Genomic DNA, 25,572 nt, shown 5'->3' on the forward strand with positions numbered 1-25,572 from the left:
TTAAATTTTAAGACTTTTCGTCTGGGATGTAGGGGAATGTTATAATTATGATTTTTTACGATCAGTGTAGTTATATTTCAAAAATAGTTGAGCTTGTAACGCCACAGGCGAAAGAAATAAAAACTTGTATTTTACTTGTATGTAACACTCGTGTATTTTTGAAAGCAATTTTCGTGCAATTGAAATTTATTTTCTACCCTATTATTTGCGAACTCTGCGTAAAGGAGTTCTATAGGGAAATCTGCGTAAAGTAACTCATAGACCTTCCAAAGTAACATTTAGCAACCGTGACATAACTTATGGGTGTGCTTAAAAATTAGTTGTTTTCGCTTATTTCAGTGTAAACTTTTTTCCGACAAATAAGTTTCTGTGTCATAAGGCATTTACTAGAGTTGCTAATGTTTTGGACAGTTTGTTAGGTGAACCGGTGGATACTCGACCCTGACAACAAATTAGTATACAGTGGGAACTTTTACAAGTAAAGTACAATGAACTTTGTGACGTGGAAAGTGAGGTACTTGAAAGTATGTTCGAAGAAACTTCTGAAGAAGAGTTAATCAGTAAGATGGAGGCAAAGGATAAATACAGCACAAGGTACTATGAACTTAAGTACAAATATGACGACAGGCTCAGTTCAGTAAGTTCAGAGTAGATTAATATAAAAGGTAAGCACAAATTTAAATTGCCCCCGTTTATGCCAGCATCCGTCTATGAATTCACATTTATAATGCTTCAATTCTATTCATGGTCGATACTTTTAGTGTCCACACTTCTGCATCATACAAAAGTACAGACCAAACCTAGCACTTAATCATTCTTTGTCATTCTTGTTCTAAACTGAGTTCGTTGTCTTAGTTCTGATAGTGTTGCAAAGAAATGACTTCATTTTTATAAAAGTAGTTTTAGTCATAGCTATTCTGCGTTTTATTTCTGTCTGGATCTAGATGGTCCGTTATGACAGTTCCCAAATATGTCATTTTGTGAACTTTTTCAACTTGGGGTCCATTTAATTGAAGCTGTGGATCTGGATGTGGATTATGAAAAAAAAACTAAAAATTGGTTTTGTTTGAGTGTATTTTAATACCTATTTCCTCTCCTAGTTCGTGAATACGATCGAACATTATTTGGAGACCTTCAATATTATCTGACAGAATTACTGCCTCTCAAGTGCCTTTTTAAACAGCTGGTCGGAATAAGCATTGAACAATGTTGGCGACAAAATGCAACCTTGTCTGACTCCTCGGTGTATGGAGATTTCATCGGAGTAGTTATCTCCAATTTTTACGATAGCAGTTTGATTCCAGTACAAATTTTTAGTAACACATTTAGTAATGAATTTTCGAAGTCAACGAAGCATGCAAATACATCTTTTCTTTTTTTTGGTCACGCAATTTTTGTAATAGGATGTTTAGCGAAAAAAGTGCCTCCCTGGTTCCCATAGCGTTTCTAAAACCAGGTTGGGTATCTTCCGAGATTTTCGCATTTGCGTCTAAGCGAACGTACATATGAGGGCGGTTTGCCAGCGGTTACGTCGCGTTTTACCTGATCATACCCTAATGCCGCCTTTCAAGTTACACCAAGGAAAACAGGTAAACCGCGACGTCGACGTTGGCAAACCGCCCTCATGTGGACGAGCTGTAATTCTGTTGTGAAGTAATAACAGATATGTCAATAATTATCATATATCGCTATATCACTTTACAAAAAAAAAACAGTTCGCTAATCGCATAACAACCACACCTGAAACTTCAAGGCGGGGCAGCGCCTTAAATATTCAAAAACATCAAAAAAATAGCGCCGAATTCCAGAAGGTACCGATAAAGTATCTCGCGAACTTTGTAAACACAGTCACGACTTCCAGAATTTTTAGAATTATTCCTATGATAAGGTGGTTCATAACAATATGAGGATAAATTGATATTAAACTAGCTTTTGATAGATGGCGCTACTTGATACCGAATTGCTTTCGGTTTTGACATTTGCAATTCATGATATGACGTCTGTCAAAATTTTACGTTTTAAAAACAATTAGTTTGTTCTTTACAGCCGTCATAATCAAGCAAGTTTTGTATTTTCGGAGAAACGAATGTGCAACCTGGACGAAGTATATGGTGAGGTTGCACCTTCGTTAGCAACAGTAAAATTTTGGATAGCTGAATTTGTTCGTGGTCGTACGAGTGTTTTTAATGATGGGCGTCCCGGGAGGCCAAATGAAGTCACCACGCCGGAAATGATCAACAAAATCCATGACATGATTATGGCAGATCTTCGAATTAAGCTCCGCGAGTTAATAGAGGTCCTAAACATTTCCTACGAACGCGTACACATCATTCACCATCATTTGGACATGAAAAAGCTATACGCGCGATGGGTGCCGCGTTTGCTGGCAATCGACCAAATGCGAAAACGTGTGACCACTTCGGAGACGCTTCTGGCGATGGCGTGATTCGAAGGATTTTTTTTGCCGATTTATCACCGTTGATGAAACCTGGGTGCATTATTACACACCGGAAACCAAAGAACAGTCGAAACAGCGGCGCAAACGCGGCGAAGGCCCGCCGAAGAAGGCAAAGAGTGCACATTCGGCCGGCAAAGTGATGGCGACTGTTTTCTGGGATGCGAAGGGCATCATCCACATCGACTACTTGGAAAAAGGAAAAACAATCAATGACGAGTACTACGCAGCATTATTGGATCGATTCGATGCCGAATTGCGTCGAAAACGCCCCGGTTTGGAACGCAAAAGTGCTCTTTCGCCAAGACAACGCACCGGCTCACCGATCGGCCGTCGCCATGGCAAAATTACACGAATTGGGCTATGAATTGGTTGAACATCCACCGTATTCCCCAGATCTTGCTGCCAGCGACTTTTTCCTGTTTCCAAACCTAAAAAAATGGCTCGGAGGACGCCGTTTCGCAACAAATGATGAAGTCATCGGTGAAGCTTCGGCCTATTTTGAAGAGCTCGAGCAAAAGTACTATTCGGATGGGATAAAAAAATTGGAACATCGTCTAAGTGTATCGAGCTAAAGGGGGGGACTATGTTGAGAAATAAATCGATTTAATCCCAAAAAACTTGTTTTTTTTTTTCTATCAAAGGCTAGTTTTATATCAATCCACCCTCGTATGTACCACAAATGCTGAAACCAGAAACTGTAGTATAGAGGTGGAAACAAATTATTGGGACAGTTTCGAAATCCCACAAATGAAATAATGCAGAGTACTTCAAGGTTAATAAGAATTGCTACCAACATAATATGCAGTACAAATCTTGTAACAAATATTAGAAATAATTGCTGGAATTTTAAACTTACCTAAGGAAGGATGATTGTCACCAAGTCCTACTATAAGAATACAATCAGCCTGTCGTATACATCTTTGCGTCCATGCGCTTACAGTTAAATCACATTGATATAGCGAGATCCTATGTTGATCTTCTTGTTGGGCTAACCAATTTGAAAGTCTGTATTCGTTATTTGGGTCCATGATGGAATTTCCTAATGTCTTACGTACTACATCCGACGTCAGTCTTAAAGTTGATCCTGAGAAGAAATATAATAAAGATTATGTGAAAGAACATTTAATTTTATCAAATTTAATATAACACAATTCTGTACGTGGAATACACAAAATTACGCAATAATCGTTAGGCTAGAAGTACCTCACTCGACACCCAACGGAGGAAGAGGAACGGAATCCTTATTTCTTTATTTTATATTAAATATTATTCTAATATTTAATTTATTTCGGGTAGAATAAGTTTTGAGATAATGTATTAATTATATTTGATTTTCTCTGCCATTCTTTAAAATGATGCAGAATAACCGTGTGTTTTCTAATTTAATATAAAAGCTCTATATGAATTCTAACTGTTCCACGCACAAATAATTTTACGCATGATATCCAAATGGGAATGCTCCGATGAGTACCTTTCGGACAGAAGGAACGACTTTGTTTCCAGCCTTCAACGGGAGAACTTTAAAAACTTTCGCCTTTCATGTAACTGACGGTACCGTCCCGCTAGTGCTTGAATTTCATTAAAGGATTTCCATTTATTCTGGAAATTACATAACAGTGATGAATTGAGTAATCACATTTTGGTCTGCGTGTTATCCGAATTTTACAGAACACCAATTTCAGGTAAGCGATTTGGGCATAACTTGTGGAACCATTTTCTTTAACTTCAATTATAAATTTAGCCATTTAGTTTTCATATTTCCTACAGTTTTTATACAATTATGTATGTTTCAAAATAAATTAGTTGTATTGCCAAACGTTGTATACCAATATGCGAACCTGTTTAGTACAACTACGGAGAAAATAAAAATTGTTTTGAGATATAACGTTATGAATGATCATATGTATAATTAGTATTTTGTAAAGCGGAGATTGATTATTAAAATTTGTACGATTGTCATATTAGCAAGTAGATATTATAATTTAATAAATTATTTTATTTATGTTTAGCACTGTGTTCTTACATCTTCTACGCTACGGTATTCTCAGTTTAGCGTTACAATAATAAAATGCAAGTAAACTCAGTAGGAAATATATTGACCACTAGCAAGAAAAGCAAAAATAACCCACAAAAAAAGAAATCCTATCAAGAATTGAACAAGCGAGGAAAACACTCATGAACATGAAAACATTTTTTACAAGACCTTAGTCTGGTGCTCAGAATTCGAATGATCAGATGTTACGATGCTACGTTGCTGCATGTCTGTGAAAGTTGGACAATGGACTTTCAAACAGAAAAGAGAATAGATGCCTTGGAGATGTATATGTTACCGGCCAAACCCGATTTCAGGACAAACTAGTTTGGCCTAGGCCAAACTAGTTTGTCCTGAACGCGATAGGATAAACTAGTTTAGCCTAGGCCAAACTAGTTTATCCTGATATTAATACGGACACTGCAGGATAAACTACTACGGCCTAGGATAAACATTATATTATACCTTCGAAGCCAAAATAAATAGATGAACTGAATAAAATACTCTGTAATTGGAAAATAATAAATTTTATTAAAACGATAATGATTCGTTGTTCAAACTAATAAACAATTATTAATACAAACAATGATATTATAAAAAATAATCAGTGATTTTTTATAGAAACAATAATTTTACCTCAATTATAAAAATTATTATTTATTTTTCCATGGAGTGCTTTCTATAGGTAACACTTGGAATCGCGGAGTATCATTACCTTCTTGCACTTGCATTTTATAAGCCTTATTATATTTGCTACCTCAAAAAAATTTGATGACAAAAATGTCGAATTCTGATCTAGAAAAAAAAATTAAAAACTTATTACAGACCTTAATACCCGAAAAAGTTAGATAAATTATTAAGTAATAAAAAATAAAAAACCAAAATAAGGAAGGTAATAGAGAATAATTGCAATGTTAATCTAAGAGAACACAGTGATGATAACGTTGAAGAAGTTAGTAACTAAGAAAAACTTTCTATATCTGACAATTCCATTCAAAAATATAGAAGAAGTGGAGCAGAAAATCGTGTGAAATAGGCTAATAAAATGAAAACAATTTCTGACAACTCTCATCCACCATCCAACATTGTAGATAATTTGACTACACCTATTTCAGATACATATTCACAAAGGCAAATGTGATCTCAGAAACATCATTGGAGTTATTCTTCAGGCAAATGACGAAGGATTTTACAAAGTTGGTACAAAACTTGGTGTACTTCAAAATCTATATTCTGGGTTTTATTTTTCTTATTTAATAATTTACCTAACTTTTTGGGATAATTAAGTCTCTCATACGTTTTTAATTTTTTTCTGGATCAGAATTAGATATTTTTGCCATCAAACTATTTTAGAGGTAGCAGAAGTAAACTAAGGCTTTAAAATGCAAGTGCAAGAAGGTAATGATACACCGCGATTCTAAGTGTCACCAAAGCACTCCATGGAAAAAGAAATAATAATTTTTATAATTGAGGTATAATTATTGTTTCTATAAAAAACACTGATTGTTTTTTATTGTGATTGTATTAATAATTGTCCATTAGTTTGAACAACGACTCATTACCGTTTTAATAAAAATGATTACATATTTTCAAATTACAGAGTAGGTATTTTATTCAGTTTATCTATTTATTTTGGCTTTGAATGTATAATATAATATTTATCCTAGGCCGTACTAGTTGATTCTGCAGTATGTAGCGATCACGCTACTAATTAAATTAATTTAATTAAAATTTCATTAAAAATACCCCTCTAGAAAATTCTTTGTAGACGCCTATTTAATCGCCCAGGTGCCTACTTTCGCAGCGAAGCAAGAGGAAAACACCGCGCATGATTCTATCGGATCGACACGAATCGATTTCGGAAAACATTGAACGGCAGTTGGTCAGGAAACGGCTCGCTCGAAGGGCAGACGCCGCGCCGCTAGTGAGGTTATTCTCATTTTTAGGTGACGGGATTTACAAAAAAATAAACATCTCTTTGGACTTCTTCGCATAACAGAAGTGGATATTCCGGCGTGCCTGCCTTGTTTCAGTAAGTACATAGTACATTTATCTCTCGTTCCTTCGTTGTGAAATCCAATGCATCATTGTAGTTAGATCTTTCGTTAGATTAAGTTACCACATAAGTTTATATATAATTCATAGTATAATAATGAATAATGAATTAATAATTCATTCTCATTTGCAAAGGAACATTCAGTCAAGGCCATAGTTTTTTTAGTGTCAAACGTAAATTCCAATGTATTTTATACCGATCATTAGGTTTTTCTTTCATATTTTTTTTATGAGTTAACACTATAAAAAGTTTTAACGAGTATCTATACCATCGAACAACCCGAAGGTGCACTTCAATAAATTTCATTGTTTAGCTGTCAGACAGATTCTGTGACCTTGCGCCATTTTATCGGTCCAAGTGGTCAGATCCGGCTTTGCTTAAATAGATGTTGCAGCACCGGTCTTGATTTTTCAAATAAGTGTAACAAATAAAATGTATTTATTTTAAACATATAATTTTAATTAAAAAAATATATTTTTAATTGTGCTCTCTGATACCAGTACAAGTTTTCAATCCATCGTGTGTCTTTTTGGCAGCTTTAAATCATTAAGATATTATGCTGGATATATTAATAAATTATTTATTAGTTTATATGTTGTTTCATTAAATTTAAAACAGTTAAATGGAAAAATTGCAATACCAATACATTATTAAATACATTATTGTGTATTTTTAAAACTATAAAATAAATCTAAAAAACGACCTAAAAACTACGTTTTTGATATCACGTATTTAAAATGTGATAAAAATGACATCAATTATGGTGGAACAAATTCACGTGACTTTCGACGTCGAAAAAACGTGATAAACTGACGTGGTTTGATGACAATTATGGCGTCTTTTCAACGTTTTGTAAACGTTATTTTGTTGGCTAGGAATGCTTACTTAATTCTTGAACAGCCGCTATAGGTAAATAGATGGGTGGTCACTAAGGTTGACAGAACAGAAACACAGTAGGTACTTGAGTTTAAAACTGTTATTTTCGCACTTTCAAAAATCGTTAAAAATCTACAGCAAATAAATAAATAAATTATGAATTGATAATTAAAAACGATCTAATAGTTTATACCGTAACGTAACAGAGGAGTATGTAGAGGTGTATTTCCTACTATAAATACGTTATACAAAGTGAAGTATAATTTAGCGTATAGTTAGAATATGTTCTTTACCTGAATGTCATAACATCAAAATAGGTATAGTTTTCAAAATATATAAATAAGTGGCCTCATATCAAAGACGGACATGTATAAAAAAAAATAAAAATTTAGTTAGTAGTGGTTTCTCATAGAATTGCTCCTGTTCTTTTCAACGGTTATCATAGTTCCTTCAAATACGGATGCAAATACGTTATTTTTAGCTTCAAAGTTGAATGTTTGTTTCAAAAACGGACTCCTGTTATGAAGGTTTATTTCAAAAACAGACATCTCCCCAACAGCCCAATGAGAATGCTGTATTGTGATCACATGACTGCGAAATCAACAAATCAACTAAAACTATAGGAAGTGAGATTTACATTGTATAAAAAACCCATTTATCTCAATGTTTCTCCAATGACAGATGTCCGTCTTTGATATGAGGCCACTCAAATATGTTATACATAGCTCGATAATTTTCAATATTATTTTTATTACCAGACTTGAAAATTGGTGTTAAATAACTAGTTTTACAAAAATCAGGAAAGATGCAAGTACTCAATGAGGAATTAAATAAGTAGTGATAAACGTTACTGAAACGTTAATAAAATATTTTTTTGGTAAAATTGTGGCTTATTTCCCTTTGAAAATAGTTGATTAGGTAAAGTTTCATAGTTAACACCAAATTTTCAAGTACCTACCCATTTAAGTACATACAATAAAAACATTGTGAATTTAAAAATGCTTACCTTGATTCGTCTTTTGGAAAACGAAAAAAACTATAGCTGCAATTTGATACCGTGTTTTTACAGTTGATCGCTGCACAGATTGAATTCGAACTGCCTTTCTTTTTGTCCATATCCATAATTATTATTGCGCAATGCACAAAAACAAAATCACCGAACAGAACAACACAAAATCAAAGTAACCCCGAAACAAGCGTGATCTGACAACAACAATCACAAATTGATCGTGTCAGCAGCGGACCTGTGGACCGAAAAAATGGCCGCCGGCCGTGCGCAAACCAGATGCGCGAACTCTTCCCGCCGAGTCGACTGTGCCTTCGGGTTTTTCGGTGTCTATACAGCGTTCTGTCACGCCCATCTAATGCGCACGTCCCTGTCATGTCTGAATTGAAGTAAACTTCAGAAATTTTGACATGACATATGGATACCTAACCTACCTAGTATTTGATGTTTTTGTTTGGGCCTGTTCAATATGTACTGCTACTGTTATTGAAATACATAATAACTAATTTGATAAACTTTATTTTAGATTCCGTCACTTAGTTACATAGTAACATAGTCACTTAGTTATTTAGTCACGTAACGTGACTCTATCACGTTAATTGTGTACCAGTTAGATTGCTAGCCACTCTGTGATGGTTTATCTCTAGAGTGGGCTGTTTTTGTTGGATAATACGCCATACCTGATTTTACTACAACCAGCATCTTCACCCAGGACCTTACAGATGGACTTATTCACCACAGCATCCTACCAGCTTTATTGTGCCAAGAGGAAATTCATTCCTATCTGGACTTCAACTTCTTAATAGGGGCTGTGATAAGATAAGTTTGTTAACCTTTTATTTACTTTTGGGTAAGATATATTTGCTACAGTGTAAACTTTTCGTATGCATACGATCAGGAAGAGTACATATATTTTCGTGAGAGATAGGGTTTTAGGTCGTTGTTTTTTTTTCTCTTTGATTTAGTATAAGTAGTAGTTAGTTCAAATAAATAAAATCAGGTCTTGTTTAATAATCATAAATAATTGTATCTTAAAATTTAATAGGGACTCGGGTTGTAAAATTTTGTCGCGGATTTTAAATAGGGAATACGTCTAGTAGGTTTTTTTTGTATAATACATAAAGAGTCACTGACCAGCTCATTTATATAGACCTTTTTGCTATTCCAACGGACTTTTGATTTTGATTTTCTACTAATACCTTTACCTAGCGCAGTGTGTGGTGGTTAATTGCATGTTAGTGGCTTTTGGGTCCTGTTTGACCGTTACACCACCACTACCACTGTTATTGTGTTTAGAGAGTTATATGTAACTTGTAATATATATAACATATTTATTATTAATATATTTGTATGCATTAAGGTTGGTGTTTTATTTCAGTCTGTATCACTAGTATATAAAATAGCAAGACAAGATTAGTATTTTGTATTTCAGGTAGTCGTAACCAGTGTCATTTAGTTCCTGTTGTTCGTTACTTCAAAAATCTCGAGCTGTTCAAATTCTGGGCCCAAAACTTAGTTTTTTTCTTTTTCGCTACAGTTATGTAGAGTGAGCTTTCAAATATTGTGTCCCAGAAGTTGAGCTGTCAGAGTTGGCGCCCATTTTCTTCTCTCTTTATCGTCCCTTTTGTCTCGATTTATCTCCAGTCGTCTTACCTAGCTGTATTAAGTTTTTGTATTAACAGGTCTCATTTTCTTCCTAGCTACTATCATTTCATTATCAAACCTTTTTTTATATCTCTAAAGCCAATATATTCGCTGTATAGAAGCTAGCCCGAATACCCACTTGAGATTTAGTGTCTCTCTGCCCATTTAATTTGTCCTTCTGAGCTACGCCCCTCTTCTTTTTGTCTTAAATCTCTTCTCATTTATTTTCCCCATATTTCATCAGTTCTTCTTCTTTAAAATCTCTATACCCAGAGTATAGAGGTTTCAAGTATTCATATTAATATCAGGATAAACTAGTTTGGCCTAGGGTAAACTAGTTTATCATATCGCGTTTAGGACAAACTAGTTTGGCCTAGCCCAAACTAGTTTATCCTAAGGCGTTTAGGACCAACTAGTTTGGCCTAGGCCAAACTAGTTTGTCCTGAAATCGGGTTTGGCCAGTAACATATATATATATATACATACAGATGGTGGGAATTACATGGGTACAAAAAGTTATTAACAATGAGGTACTTCGGCGCATGAGTAAACAACAAAAAGAATTACTAAGAATAATAAAAGAAAGGAAAATACAATACTTGGGTCATATGTTGAGAGGTGAAAGATATGAATTACTTCAAATTATATTGGAAGGTAAAGTACAGGGCAAAAGATCAGTAGGAAGACTCCAGAACTCGTGGGCTGAAAAACTTGACGAGATGGTTTGACCACTCATCCGCAGAAATCTTTCATGGAGCAGGTTCCAAAGCTACAACCAACCAACCAACCCAACCATCTGGCCGCCAACCAAAGAAGACGGCACAAGAAGAAGAAGAAGCAAGAAAAGTTTTAATATAGTCGGTTCGCTCATCTTGAGAATGTTTTGACAGATTCATTGGCGGAGAAATACACCACAAAAATTCTTACCCCTCAGTATTTAAAGATCAAATAAACTTGCAGAGTTCTTTCATCAAAAAAAGACGAATAATCATCAATAATGGGAGTTTATACTCATTAATTTTCATTAAGAGGCTACAGTAGCGATCAACAGGTAGCAACAAACGCGTTCCAAGATTGCGGCTCTAATTTTGAATATTTTGTCGAGATATTTGGCACACATATTCGTAATATAATAAAGAATGTCGGTACAGAGCCCAATTTCAGAAATATGTTTGTACGTGGAAATTACTCTATAACTAAATAAAATATTGAAAAAAGGAGCCTGTACCGCCATTAAGAAGAAAAAAAAACTTTCTTCAAATAAACTTTTTTATCCCATGCCTAGATTTTGTGTAATCTTGGAACTACTAAATTTTTTATTTCTAACAAGAAATCGAACTTATTATAACTAAATAGCTAATTAGGCAACATAGAAAAATTATCACTGTCATTTTGATAAACCTGTGTCAGATTTTCTCTAATCTGTTCTGCCATCTTTATCGATATCTGTTCAGTGCAGTAGTGTGTTAATTTAAGAATTCGTTTTTGTTGTTTCATAGGAAAGTAGTGTTTATTGATAGTTAATTTATTATATATTTGTTGTTGTTGTTGTATAAGTTGTTGGCCTCTTTGAAAGAATAGATTGTTGTAAATGGTGAGTTTTAGTTATATGTAGGTAGGTAAGTATATTTAACATAAAAATATTTCGAATTCTAATGCGATTATATAAAGTTTTAGGAGGATTGTTTATTCTAAAAATATTATCAATATTTTAACAAAATGGAAAAAGTAAATCAAACGAAGAATAAAGTGAAACCTTCCAAGAAAAAGTCGATTAAAAACCGTGCCAAAATTATGCGAAAATCGAAATTTGTTTCGCTTCACAACAAAAAATGATTATTTATTATTGTTTTATTATTAGATATTTCATGCAAATACCTTTCTAAATACCTATGTTAACATAAAATTTTCACCCATTTTGGTTTATTTTTATAAATATCTATTTATTAATAATAAAATCGTTTTCTATTACTTCCATTTAGCGCGACTATGATATTGTCAAAATATTAATCTTAGATAATGTCAAAGATTACCACTGTTGCCAAAGTTTATGATACTATCTTCCGAAGTTATATTTTGTTGCTACCTGTTGATCGCTACTGTTTACTCTTAAACACTTTCCATTTGTAATTACTTATTTATAAAGGACTATTAAATTTCAAACATAAACTTGTTTTAATTGATGCAATGTTATTTTAATAATAAACTACATCTGCATATTTTTTTGTTTCAATATTTTCTTCCTTCTTAAAATGCGTTTCCCTCAATGGAGGTTGTCTACTACAAGTCTTCTCTGTCTTTAGCCGTTCTGATTTGTTGGCTATACGAAATTTAGCCTTGTGCATTGTCGGATGTTTGTTAGCCACAATAGTCTTTTTCTACCTAGTCAACCCTTTCCCTCGATCTTTCCTTTTACTATGAGTTGAGCATATTGGTACTTATTATTTGTATGTGGTCTAAGTATGTTTTTCTAACTTTCACTGTGTTGAAAAGTTCTCATTACTATTACATGCAGCACTTCAAGGCACTAGAGGTATGCGACATCCATCAAATCTTAAGGGTTGTCGGGAAGATTCACATTTCAAAGGTCTCCAATTTATTTACTGTTGATGTTATAAGGGTCCACGTTTCAACTGCATAGAGAAAAGTAGACGAGACGTAACATTTTGATAAATGTAGTCGAGTTTCGAATCTTAGTCGAGAATTACATAGAATTGATTTTTACGGAAGATTTTCTGACCTCTTCTATTCTCGGTCTTATTTCTAGATCAGAATTTAGGCTGTTAACATCTCAGGTACTTGAACTTGTTGACCTGTTCTAAAATGGGCCCATTTATTGTTCAAGGTTGAGGTACATTTTGGTTTTTTCGAATTGACATCACTTTGGTTTTTTTATGTTTATTTTCATACCAAACTGCTCACAGATCAAGTTGTTCCTGTCGATGTGTCGTTGTAGACCCAAGTCGGAATCCACAATCAACACTGTATCGTTTCTGCTTTGTCTCGGTTTTTTTAGATTATTCTATCTTTTGTATTCTCTTTGCTTGTTCATTAAATGAAATTGTAAATATTGACTATGAGCAATTATGCTTGATTGTATAGTAATTTCCATGCAATACCATTCGATAAAAATTTAACCAACGTAGCAAAAAATAATTATTAAGATTACTAGACAATTTGGACTGTGGTCAACGAACCGAGTATACTTACCAATGGCACTTAAACAGTGATTGAGCTCGTAAGTAAAGGCAGTCAAAGGTACATCATCTGAAGCAGCAACGATAGCTACCGTCGAAAAATTAACTGACGATGGCCTAGTATCCACGGCAGGAGAATTAGTGTCATGTATATTCAATGCCGGCTTCTTCCAAGTACCTTAAACCAATAATTTGATTAATAAGATTAGCAGTGTACATACTGATTTTTTTCTCATAAATCCGTTAAACATTATCGAATTTACGTCATTTTCGCAAGGAGTCCCCACATTCTTGATATCCCGAAGAATGTAGAAAATTATGATAAATAAAAATGTAAGGTTATTATTGATTCTTCTGTTAGAAATAGATGATAAAAATATGCAACGAAAAAAAGAGCTATAATGAATTACTATCAAGTTTAAATAAAAAATAAATCTCAAATTTATTAAACTTTTTTTCTAAATATTCTTAATAATTAAAAACTATGCCATCATAAATCAATATCTCCATAAGAAATGTATTGATACCTAGTTAACCTAGACCGACAACACAGTTAAAGAAAATATAAACTTATCACCACAATGATTATTAATGTTGTACTGAAGCTATTTTCTTGTTGCATATTAATGCAAGTTACTATTTTTATTGGGAATAAGGAATAAGCCACAATTTTACTTAAAATACGTTTATTTTGACGTTTGGATTTCCACTTGGGAAACATTTTTCAATATACAAAACATTAATAAATTAAACAAATTTTGTTTTTGTTACTTGGTAAAAATTTAAATAAAATATGAAAATTTTTGACGAGTAGTTAACAAAAACGAAATTTGTTTAATTTATTAATGTTTTGTACTTTGAGAATGATTTCCGAACTGTCAATCAAAACATCAAAACAAACTTATTTTAAAGTAAAATTGTGGCTCATTTCCAAAAAATAGTAAATTGAATGAAGATTAACTTATTAGAAGCGTTGGTGCAAAGTTTCACGTCAAAATGTCAACCTAGAATTGCGCAATAATACATGGCAAAAAGGGTAAATTTTTCATTGAAGACGTACACCAAACGAAAAAACCAGTTTCTGTGTTACCCCCGTTGTTACAACTTTACAACATACCGATAAGAATATTTCTTTACTTATACAATCTTAATATAATTTATCGCATCTTCTACTACTTTATACATAGGGTTACCATACGTCCGGATTTGAAAGACATATCCGGATTGGCGTCCGGATATGAAAAAAGTCCGGATTTTTTTTCGTTACTAAAAAATGGAAAACACTTGACCCAACGGTGGGAAATTTCATTCTGCGCAGCACCTAGTTCTGTAATATTAGTTTCTAGGTCTAAGGGATGTTAAAACATAGGTGTATATGTATTTTAAACTGGCAGAGTATTTAGATGTTAGTTGCATATTGTAGCGAAACAGCTGTACTTTTAATTATGCTATATGCATTTCGCATATATGTACAGTGTAGAGGTAGCAACACAGTCAAATTCACATTTTACATTTTCTACAACCCCTTGGACTACCCCTGTCCGGATTTAGCCTTAATAAATTATGGTAACCCTATTTATACACATGTTCGGCTATCTGCCCTTTGCAGCTTCCAATTAACTCCAATATAAGAAAATTCTCTCCCTGAGGCTGTATTTTTACCTCGACGGCGGTGGGAGGGCCGAGTAACGGGTCGTGGTCCCTAAAATTGTGAGGGGAGCACGACCGGTGAAACCAAGAACAGTCCCAGCGTCCAGCGACTGTGCACCGGGTGGGCGCCGGACACCGCCGCTGGACGCTAAAAGGCGGCGCAACTGAGGCGAGCAATTGCGACGCCTTCGCCTTCAGCAGTTCTATTTTACCCTCGAACTTCCCTACGGCTACTCTAATCCCTCAATTTAATCTCGCCCACGTCAGCATTGTGGCCGGAGGTCGATAGGGGGGCCCCAAAGCACTGTGCGGGGGGCTCCGTAGTCGAACTCCGATTACAAGTTTTTGTTCGAAAACTTTTTCGATATACCCAATGCGAGTAGCCGCCATGTCTTACCCCACCAATGTACCTTTCCCACCACACATCCATTCCAAATCCCGCGTAACAGGGGAGGCAGCAGTTACGCGGAAACTCCAGGTAGTCTGTGAATACAGACTGCCACTGCGTCCGGAGGCAACCGTGATAAAAAGCCTAGAGAAGTAAACCTCAATAAAAAATCCCCATTATCACGGTGGAAGGCATCGTGCCAAAGATATGAGAGATGCGAGGGTTAGAGCATCATAAACGATCCCTTCGGGATACCTGGCGACCTCCCGAAGTAATACAGCCTTAACGCGGTAAGGGCGCAATGCTGCGTCGGACGAATAGCACGTCCCGACTCGTGGGAATTCATATGAATCCAAATCAAACAAAGAAAGCAAAAAGGGAAGACGAAGACGACCAAACGCAAACGAACAAGGATAACGCTACGGGTAAAAATGTGAATAGGGAAGAACAGCCGCTAGACGGCAAAGTAGACGAAGAAGAGCAGAGAAAATTCGAATTGGAACTATTGAATTGGCATAGTCAGCAGCCAAAAATGAACAGATCGGGTGCCCAAAAACACTCGACACTTGTAGGGGAGGAGATTCTAGGATAAATAACATAGGGAAGAAGAAGAAGAAAAAGAAGATGGAGGCAAAAGAGAGGAAGGTTCCTCGGCAGAAATTGTAGAGAATGCAGAAGCAGAAGCCGAAGGAAAAAAAGAAAGCCAAGGGGAAGCAGGATGGCAGGATATAGAAGAAAGCATCCTGGCAACTTTCCTGTTCGATGAGGGGGAAAGAATCGAAATGCAACAAGTAAAAAAAAAGAAAAGGGGATAGTCTGGAGATTAATGAGAAATTTAAGAAGGAGAAATTAGAAGAGAGTAAGAAATACTCTGAAGAAACGGATAAAGACAGGGTCCAGAGGAAGATAAGGGAGATGCTCGATATCCTAAACACGGATGGATCCATAGAACAAGAGAGGATTAGAATGAAGAAGCTACTGGGGGAAATAAACACGATTCAAAATAAAACCAGCCATATCCAAGTGTCAAAAGGAGAGGAAGAAGAGATAAAATGCGAGCAATGTCAATTAAAGGTAGAACAAGACAGGCCGAGAAAGGAGACAGAAAAAATAATAGGGATCCTAAACAAAGGGGGAGACTCAAACGTCTTTAGCCAAATCTACAAAAAGAAATGGGAAGAAAAGGTCTTTGAAAAAACGAAGTGGGAACAAGGTGGACTACAGGAAACGGTAGAAAAGAAAGAATGCTTAATAATAACGAAAAACGAAATAACAGAGGGGGGGATAGAAAGTGTAATAAGAACATATAGGGAGGAAGTCTTTGAACTCATAGAGGGATGCAAAGAGGGGGACATCGAGTACATCGAGAATGCTAAGAGAAGTTCTATGGCTAGTCAAAAAAAAGTGGTATACATACGTCGCAAAAATAAAGAGACACGGGATGTATGAGATGGCCGAGAAGGCCATCAAGCAGAAAAAAGAAAGGGAGAAGCAACCGAAAACGGTTAGAGTATTCGTCAATAATGAAATTAATAAAGACAATGTGCGGAAGTCATTAGAATTTGTGGGTCGGGGGGAGAATATTAACTGGGAAATTATAGTAAGAGGAAAAGAAATGGATAGAGAGGTGAGAAACGAACAAGAGGAAGCCCTCCTAATTAAAACGGGAGGAAAAACATACACGGACGTGCTTAAAGAAATGAATAAAAAGATCGATATCGGGAAGATAGGAGTAAAAGTCGACAGATTAAAAAAAACCGAAGGGGGAGATATCCTCGTTAAATTAAAAGGGAGGGGAGCCGCGGAAAAATTAAAAAAAGAAATGGATACAAGGATGTCTGGTATGAACATGGCCATACGAAAAAAAGAAAATTATTTTACGATAACGAAGTTGGACCCTGGAGTAACCGAGAAGATATTACATAACGCCATAAAAGCCTACACAGGTATCCCTACAGAAGAAGTGGATATAAAAACGCTAAGAACTAATAGGCACGGGGAACAGGTGGCTACTATAGCCGTACGCCCAACAAAAGCCGAGGAACTGAGGAAGTATAGCACAATCTGTATAGGCTGGGTGGTATGCCCGATCATGGAAAAGCATACGCCCGTAAGATGCTACAAATGCCTCTTATATGGGCACAATACATATGAATGTAAGGGTGAAAGCAGGGTACCGTGCTGCTACAACTGCTTTAACAGCGGTCACACGGCGGTGCAGTGTAGCGGCACTGCTTACTGCCTGACGTGTAAAGAAGAAGGGCACCGCATGGATCGCATGACATGCCCAGCCTATAGGGCGTGTGTATATGGCAGAGGGGGAAAGACTCTAAGAAATTCGTAAAAAAAAAAGAAGAAAAAAAGCGAAAAGGTGAGAGATGGTCTCCTGGAGAACGGGGGTGGGCCCATATACAGTCCACCTGTGGCACAGGAGACCATCTCTCGCAGGGTTTCGTTTGAAACATCTACGAGAAAAAATAGACCTAATGCACTTTTATTTATTTATATTAATAATGTATTTATATTTCTTTATTTTTATTTAACGAAAAATTTTATTTATACAAACCCTATCTATTTTATTTATATTTATACAAATTTTATTTATTTACTCTATTTATCTATTTTATCTACACTTATTTATTTATTTATTTTAGTTCTTAGGTGTTTTAATTTATTGACGAGACGCGAATCCGACGCACTAACGACCTCAGGGAACTGAACCAAAACGGACCTCAAGGATCAACCTGGTATACGGATATTGCAGGTGAACGTGGGCAGAGCGCGCCGTGCGCACGACCTTGTCCACGCAAAAGCCTGCAAGCTAGAAACAGACCTGCTCATCGTCCCAGAACCAAACAAGAAGATTACCTCAGGCGGTGGTTGGGTCCAGGATGACGGAAAAAACGTGGCGGTGCTCATTAAAAACGGGGATGTGGGGGTGCGGAGCATCGTCAGGGGGGGAAACCATATCCTTATTAGGTTGAGGGATTTCTGCCTCCTGGCATGTTACATATCTCCCAACATCCCTATGTTGAGATACAAAGCCATTGTAGACGAAATAATGAACGCCGCCACGAATGAAAAAGAAATTCTGATCGCCGGGGACATAAATGCGAAATCCAGGTTATGGGGTTCCCCATAAATGACAAAAAGGGGGACCTGTGGAATGAATGGATAGCCCAGGCTGGCCTCCAAGTATTAAACAATATAAACCAACCTTCGTGAGGGGGGCCAGCCAAACACACATTGATGTCACGTTCGCGAGTGAGGGGTTATCCAGAAGAGTACACGAGTGGGATGTCCTCGACGATCAATTATTCACCTACCACCGTTACATAAAATATGAAATAAAGGTAAAAGGGGGAGTAAGGCGGTCGATAAGTCACACGGAAATCTATTTCAATAAAACCACGTACCTATCGGAGGTCAGAAAGATCAATGAGGAAGAGATTTCTGACCTTGGCCAATTGAGAAGAGCACTAGAAAACGCTGCAAAGTTGGCCACCGTGAAGAGAAAGGAAAATAAAAAATCCCCCTACTGGTGGACGGATGAGATAGAAGGTCTACGGGAGAGATGCCTCAGAGCTCGTAGGAATTACATGAGAAGCCAGGGCAACCTCGAGCTGAACGAAATATACAAAGATCTAAAGAGAACCCTAAATAAAAAAATAAGACAGGAAAAAAAAGAGAAGTGGCAGACCCTGATAAAAGCATTGGAAGACGATATATGGGGCGACGCATATAAAATTACCATGAAGACGTTGAAGATCATGGCCCCATATAAACTTAACGAGGACCAGCGGATGGAATCAGCTGAACTCCTCTTCCCGAACAAGCAAACCCAGAATTTTGTAAAAATCTTTCCAACAATGGTAGAGGAGTTTACAGAAGAGGAAATACGAACCGCTGGTCAGGAAATGAAGACGGGGAAAGCTTCCGGTCCCGACGGGCTGCCACCAGAGGCAATTAAGATAGTAGCACTGAGAAACCAGGCTTGATCAGAAGAATATATAACGACCTACTGCAGAAACAAGAGTTCCCCAGGGACTTGAAGGAGGCGAACCTAGTTCTTCTCCTGAAGCCTGGGAAACCCCCCGACTCATCATCCTCTTATCGGCCAATATGCCTCCTGGACTGCCTTGGTAAGTTCTATGAGGGACTTATCAAGAAGAGGCTGGAAGGCATGTTGGAAGATGAGAGAGTGTTATCAAATCAACAGTATGGGTTTCGTAAAGGTAGATCGACAGTCGACGCCGCGACCTGGATAAGGGACGCGGCAAAAACAAGCAAGAGGAGGTGGGTGGTCCTCGTTCTGTTGGACATAAAAAATGCTTTTAACTCGGCAAACTGGGGCCTTATAGTAGACAGAATCGTCGAATGGGCCCCAGAATATGTGTCCAACATAATAAAGGACTACCTATCTGACAGAACCGTATGCATATCGAAAAAAAAAAGAAGAAAGAGATGACCGCGGGAGTACCCCAGGGGTCAGTCCTGGGACCCTTACTATGGAATATATTATATAATGGGCTACTAGAAGTAAACAAGGAGAGAGGAGTGAGAGCGATTGCATACGCGGACGATCTAGCTTTACTAATCGAAGACGACACGAATAGGGGAATAATAGAAAAAGTTAATAGAGCCATACGAAAGACCGCGGCTTGGATAGAAAGAAACGACCTAAAGTTAGCAGTAGAGAAGACGGAAGCCATAATCTTGAGGGGACCGAGAAAAAGAAATGATATTATATTTGAATACAAAGGCTCCGCAATAAGACCCCAGAAGACAGTGAAATACTTAGGTATAATATTCGACGACAGGATTGCATTCGGACAACACGTACATAGTCCTGTCGCCAGGGGGGGTACAACGGCCTCCTGTATTCAGATGGACTTACCCAAGTTTTTTTATGTATTTTGACCTGTAGAACACGAATTTTTTGGGTAACAGTTGATCCGCATGTCGATAAGATTGTTATAAACCAAGAAGTTGAGGAATCACATAACAGCGATTTCTCGCAAAACAAAACATTTTTTTGTATTTTCTGGGCCATTCTAACCAAAAAATGTTCCTACAAATTTTTTCGTAGGATGCATAGTTTTCGAGATAAACGCGGTTGAACTTTCAAAAAATCGAAAAATTGCAATTTTTGAACCCGAATAGCTTTTGATTAAAAAATAAAATAGCAATTCTGCTTACCGCATTTGAAAGTTCAAGTCAAATTATATCGGTTTTAATTATTTGTATTGATAAAAATTTATTATTTTATTGTTAAAAAAAGCTATAAACACCTAGTGCTTGAGTGATGTTTTCAATGATTTCTCATTTAAAATCGAACGAGTAGGTAGAAGAGGTAAAAGTGCAAGTGAGGCTATTTCTACGTAGCATGCATTAAAACGCATGTATTAGGCACGGGAAACACTATGTGTTTATAGCTTTTTTTAACTATCAAAAAATAAATATTTGCAATGCAAATATTCAAAACAGATATAATTTGACTCAAACTTTTAAAGGCGGTAAGCAGAATTGCTATTTTATTTTTTATTCAAAGGTTATTCGGGTTCAAAAATTGCAATTTTTTGATTTTTTGAAAGTTTAACCGCGTTTATCTCGAAAACTATGCGTCCTACGAAAAAACTTGTATTAACATTTTTTAGTTAAAATGACCCAAAGAATACAAAAAAATGTTTTGTTTTGCGAGAAATCGCTGTTATGTAATTCCTCAACTTCTTTGTTTATAACAATCTTATCGACATTCGGATCAACTGTTACCCAAAAAATTCGTGTTCTACGGGCCAAAATACATAAAAAAAACGTGGGTAAGTCCATCTGAATTAAGAAGGCCGTTGTAACCCCCCTGGCGACAGGACTAACAGGAAGCATGTCGGAAGGCAGAAAAAAGGACCTCCACACTAAACAAGATGATGCCAAATATAGGGGGTCCAGGATCCCAGAAAAGAATGGTGATGCTACAATCAATCTTATCTATAGTTTTATACGGGGCCCCAGTGTGGCACGAGGTCCTTCGAATGAGGAAGTACAAAGACATGCTTCTTAGGGCCCAGAGAAAACCTCTGATCAGGGTGTGCAGCGCGTACAGAACCGTATCAACCATTGCCTTACAGGTGGTGGCTGGTGCTGTACGGTGCACATCCTGGCCGGAGAAAGAGTCCGAATGTATTAAAGGGGCAAGGAGGCAATAGGTTCAGGACCACAAGAAAGGACGAGAAGTCTACAGATGTGGCAGAGGGAATGGACAGCCGAAGTCGAGAAGGCAGCCTGGACAAGATCCCTGATTCCGGATGTGGTGAGATGGTACGATTGCCGGCATCGGCGCGTCAACTATTACTTCACACAATTCTTGACGGGACATGGATCGTTTAGGAAATTTACCTATCGTATAGGGAAGACCGGGGACGATCTATGTCCCGACTGTGGAGTGGTGGATGACGCGCAGCATGTTGTTTGAGTGCCCTGCATATCACGCGGGGCGTACCGAGCTGCAGCTGGGACTGGGATCCCCTCTAGGCGAGCCTCATGAGCAAATCGATAAAGCTATCGACAGCAAGAGAGACTTCGACCTGATCATCGCTTTTGTCACCAAGACAATCAAGCACAAAGAGGAAAAAGAGAGGCGTCTGCAAGCGGGATGACCAATCGTCATTATTTATTTTTTTATTCATTTTTTAACGTGTTTGTGTCATGCAAGGCAGTCAGTGGGGGAGGACCCTTTACATCCAAACTACGCTGACTGCCCTTATTTTATATTATTTATTATGTTTTATCGATCTATTTATTTATTTATCAATTTTATTTATATAATATTTTACCGTTTTTATTCTAATCTTATTTAACTGTGGTGCATGTCTCAAGAGGCATTCTGTAGGGGACTTTTACCTTCTACTCAGGCTGAGTACCTCTTGTGTTTCTCATTTTGTTTCTGTTTTGATTTATGTTTTCCTTGTTCTACCCGTGTCTGTCCTGGGGCGGCTGGCGGGGGAGGACCTTTTACATCCAACCTACGCCAACTGCCTCCTTGTTTTAAGTCTGAGATTTTTAATGAATGTGTGTATTGAATGAATGAATTGATGAAAGTAAGAATGTTTGGCGTTGCTCGTAATTACCAACTGGTTCTGTTTTGCTAGTTCCATCGTGAGGGGGGGCATCCCGGTCGCCCTACCCGCGGGAGGGTTGCGCTGGACGGTCGCTTCACCGGCCGGTCTAGCGTGAAGCTCTTGCGGGGAGGAGGCTAGGAGGCCGCCAAACTCATGGAATGCACGCGAAGAGTGCCGGAGGGGAGTTAAGAGTAAGGTCGGCGGGTCAGATATGCACGCTAAGTGCGGTTCCAGACCCGTCGGCTGGAGAAAGAGGGGGTGAGTTTAGTCGGTAGGCGGCCTCGGCCCGCGGTGAAGCGTGCCGGACTGAATCCGACACACCTGGGACACCTTCCCAGAGGGTCTTTTAAAGATTCTCACCTCCCCAAAAAAAAATATAAGAAAATTCATTAGATTATTAGTCCATCGGAGTTCCCCGTATTTCCGTTGACTGTCGTAAACATTTGACTTGGAAATCTTTACGCTCTGAAAACAAACTTATAATCTCGATCCCCAGTTATTTTTTGTTTTTCACACGTTTCCAACCTTCACAAAAACAATTTATTGGTCTAAGTCTCTAAGTCCACATATGGATTAATATAGCTTGGATTAGAAGCGCCAGTTCAGTTCGTTATATTGCAATTTTATGTTCCACAAAACTCTAAAAGGCCTTTCATGTTGCGACCGTACTAAAAAGTTTTTATTTGCTTATAATTTAAATTAGACACGCATTAAAAGTTAATTGATTTTCCCCCTCGTTGTAAAAATCCACAAGAAACCGACTTCTTATACGGTTCAGAACTAACAGTTACCAACCAGTCACAGAGTTAGTCAGTCGCGTTTAGTACAACTCAGAATGTAGTCTCGATTCACAATTCTGTTGTTACTCTCGTACCTCCATAGTTTGGACAATCTCACGTTTATTAGGCATATTTCTCATTTTATCATTAGTACGTACAAGTTTGACACTCAGAATGCGGTCCACGTTTACACATGATTCGCTAAGACATAGAAAAGTTGTAAATGAAAATTCGTAATCGTTATTATTGTACAGTGTTTGTAAAAAGTGTTTGTTATAAAATTAAATCCATTTATTATTCATTTCTACGCCAATTTAGACCTTGATTCGACTCGACAAAGATCATAAGAGTCTTCGTAATCAAGCACTACAAAAGCTGGTTCCCGTTTTATGTGCAGAAAGAGACATTCATTAAGTCAATTTATCAACTGGTGCAGTGTTCTAAATACCCGTAAATATAGATGCAGTTCATAACATGATTTTATCAGACAGTTGAATGATGCTAAACTGAATATCTGAGGCAATTAATATTTCATATGAACCCGTTCATCATACAGTTCACGTTGAGTTAAACATGAGAAATATTTCTGCAAAATGCATCTTTATGGTCAAAATTGTTTTGCAAAATTGTTTGCAAAATTGCAAAATTGCAAATTTGCAAAATTGTTTTTGCAATGGTTCTTCAAAGCCTAAAAAATTTCGTGTTCAAAAATCTGCTGGAAAAGTTCTGGCTTTAGTTTTTGAGATTAAACAAGGGATTTATGGTAGAACAATAACTGGGTGAATACTATTCCACGTTACTGACAACTCTACGAGAAGAAATTATGAAAAGGATACGCGAAAAGTTGCCCGAAGGTATTTCATGCATTGTAAACATTTCTTGATTTAATGTTTGAATTACTCAAATATTCCTCTTATTACATCTTTTCCAAATAAGAAGTGACATAGGCTGTAAAAGCCCAATTTGTGGAGTGATTAAATTTTTTTAAAGCCTTACTAGTATCTTATAATAAATGTAATCAATTAAAGTAAGAGTCTATTAAATAAGATACTTTTGAAAAATTTTGCTTGTTTCTGTAATAGGCTAAGACTTTTAGTCCAAGTAATGAAGCTTAAAATGGGACAAAACCTCGCAATTTTTACAGAATGGATCGATTTGTTTGAAAACTTGAGAATAAGTAGTGGACAGTCCAAGGATTAAAATCTATATCATGCCGAAAGGCGCTCTTACCATGGGGGTGGTTTCCACCCCATCTCGGCGGTGGAAATTTTTTATTATATTTTAATCGCAAAAGTTGGTAAAAACGTTCATTCTAAGTAAAAAACTTTCTATACATTTTTTTGGTAAAATTGATGGTTTTCGATTTATTCGCTATCGAAAGTGTTAGTTTTATATCGTAAAAATCAATGTTTTAATAAGTTTTCTGCTAATAACTCAAAAAATTTTCGTTTTATCAAAACAACTTTACCTAACAAAGATATACCTTTTGAAAAAATAAACAAAACCATTTTTTAAAATTTTCTGTAAGACCAATACTAATCGAGTTACTACTTTATTATATGTTGGCTCTTTTTCGTCAAATGCTAAATATGGTAGTTTTAAAGTCAAAAGACGGAAAAACTGTGCATTTTTCGAGGACAACTTGTTTAAACTAATTTAAAGTACTTAAAAATATCTATTTCCAGAAATAAAAAAAGAGTCTCTAGCTCAAAAATTAAGTGACGTGATAATGAAAAGAATGTCAATTTTTTTCAGCGAAAAAGTGTTCGCAAGCAACCCCCTAATCACCACTCAACTAAAATTAGTCATTAATCTTATTTGGTCTTTTTTATTTATGTATTATTAATTGGTTCTAGAAGCTTGACCGGCTTGGAATGATTAGTTTTTAAAAAAATGGAGTTAAAAGCGAATAACGAATTTTTGTAGTTTGGAAAAAAATGGCATTTTCTTTAGAATATTGTAGATTATATTATATTTTATTATTATTATTACAATTATACTACATAATTGTAGATTATTTCATTCCCAAGAACACGGTTTGAAAAAAATTTTTCTACGGCAAAAATTGAGTAAACTATTGATAATTAAACCTTGTAATAACATGCAAAACCACCTTTACCAACCCTTTCAAAGTCACCTCTTTTTGCGACTGAGGATTTTAAAAAGATTTAATATTAATAGGCTTATAGATCTTATAAAAACTTACAAAATTATTTTTTACCAAACTTTCCATGATAAAAAATAAAAAGTTACGGTTAAAAAATCAATATTTTTTTTTGAAAAAAAAGGGGGAAATCCAATTGGAAGCATAACAATGTAAGTTAGCGGTGATTTTAGGCATTGGCCTTATTCAGTCATATTTATTTATATA

General features: G+C 36.4%; 1 protein-coding gene across 7 annotated transcripts in view; it reads right to left on the bottom strand.

Moving 5' to 3' along the window:
• Positions 1–25,572, bottom strand: part of LOC126884349 (neuropathy target esterase sws) — a 1,280,173-nt gene that overhangs the window by 686,008 nt on the left and 568,593 nt on the right. For all 7 annotated transcript variants that reach the window (XM_050650280.1, XM_050650276.1, XM_050650273.1 and 4 more), the window contains 2 exons: positions 13,283–13,447; positions 3,315–3,542 (listed from right to left, as the gene is read on the bottom strand). In XM_050650280.1, the coding sequence (XP_050506237.1) occupies positions 3,315–3,542; positions 13,283–13,447 (393 nt within the window). The remainder of the gene's footprint in view (positions 1–3,314; positions 3,543–13,282; positions 13,448–25,572) is intronic.

This window comes from Diabrotica virgifera, chromosome 5 (genome assembly GCF_917563875.1).
Source record: "Diabrotica virgifera virgifera chromosome 5, PGI_DIABVI_V3a".
Taxonomy (NCBI): Eukaryota; Metazoa; Arthropoda; class Insecta; order Coleoptera; family Chrysomelidae; genus Diabrotica; species Diabrotica virgifera.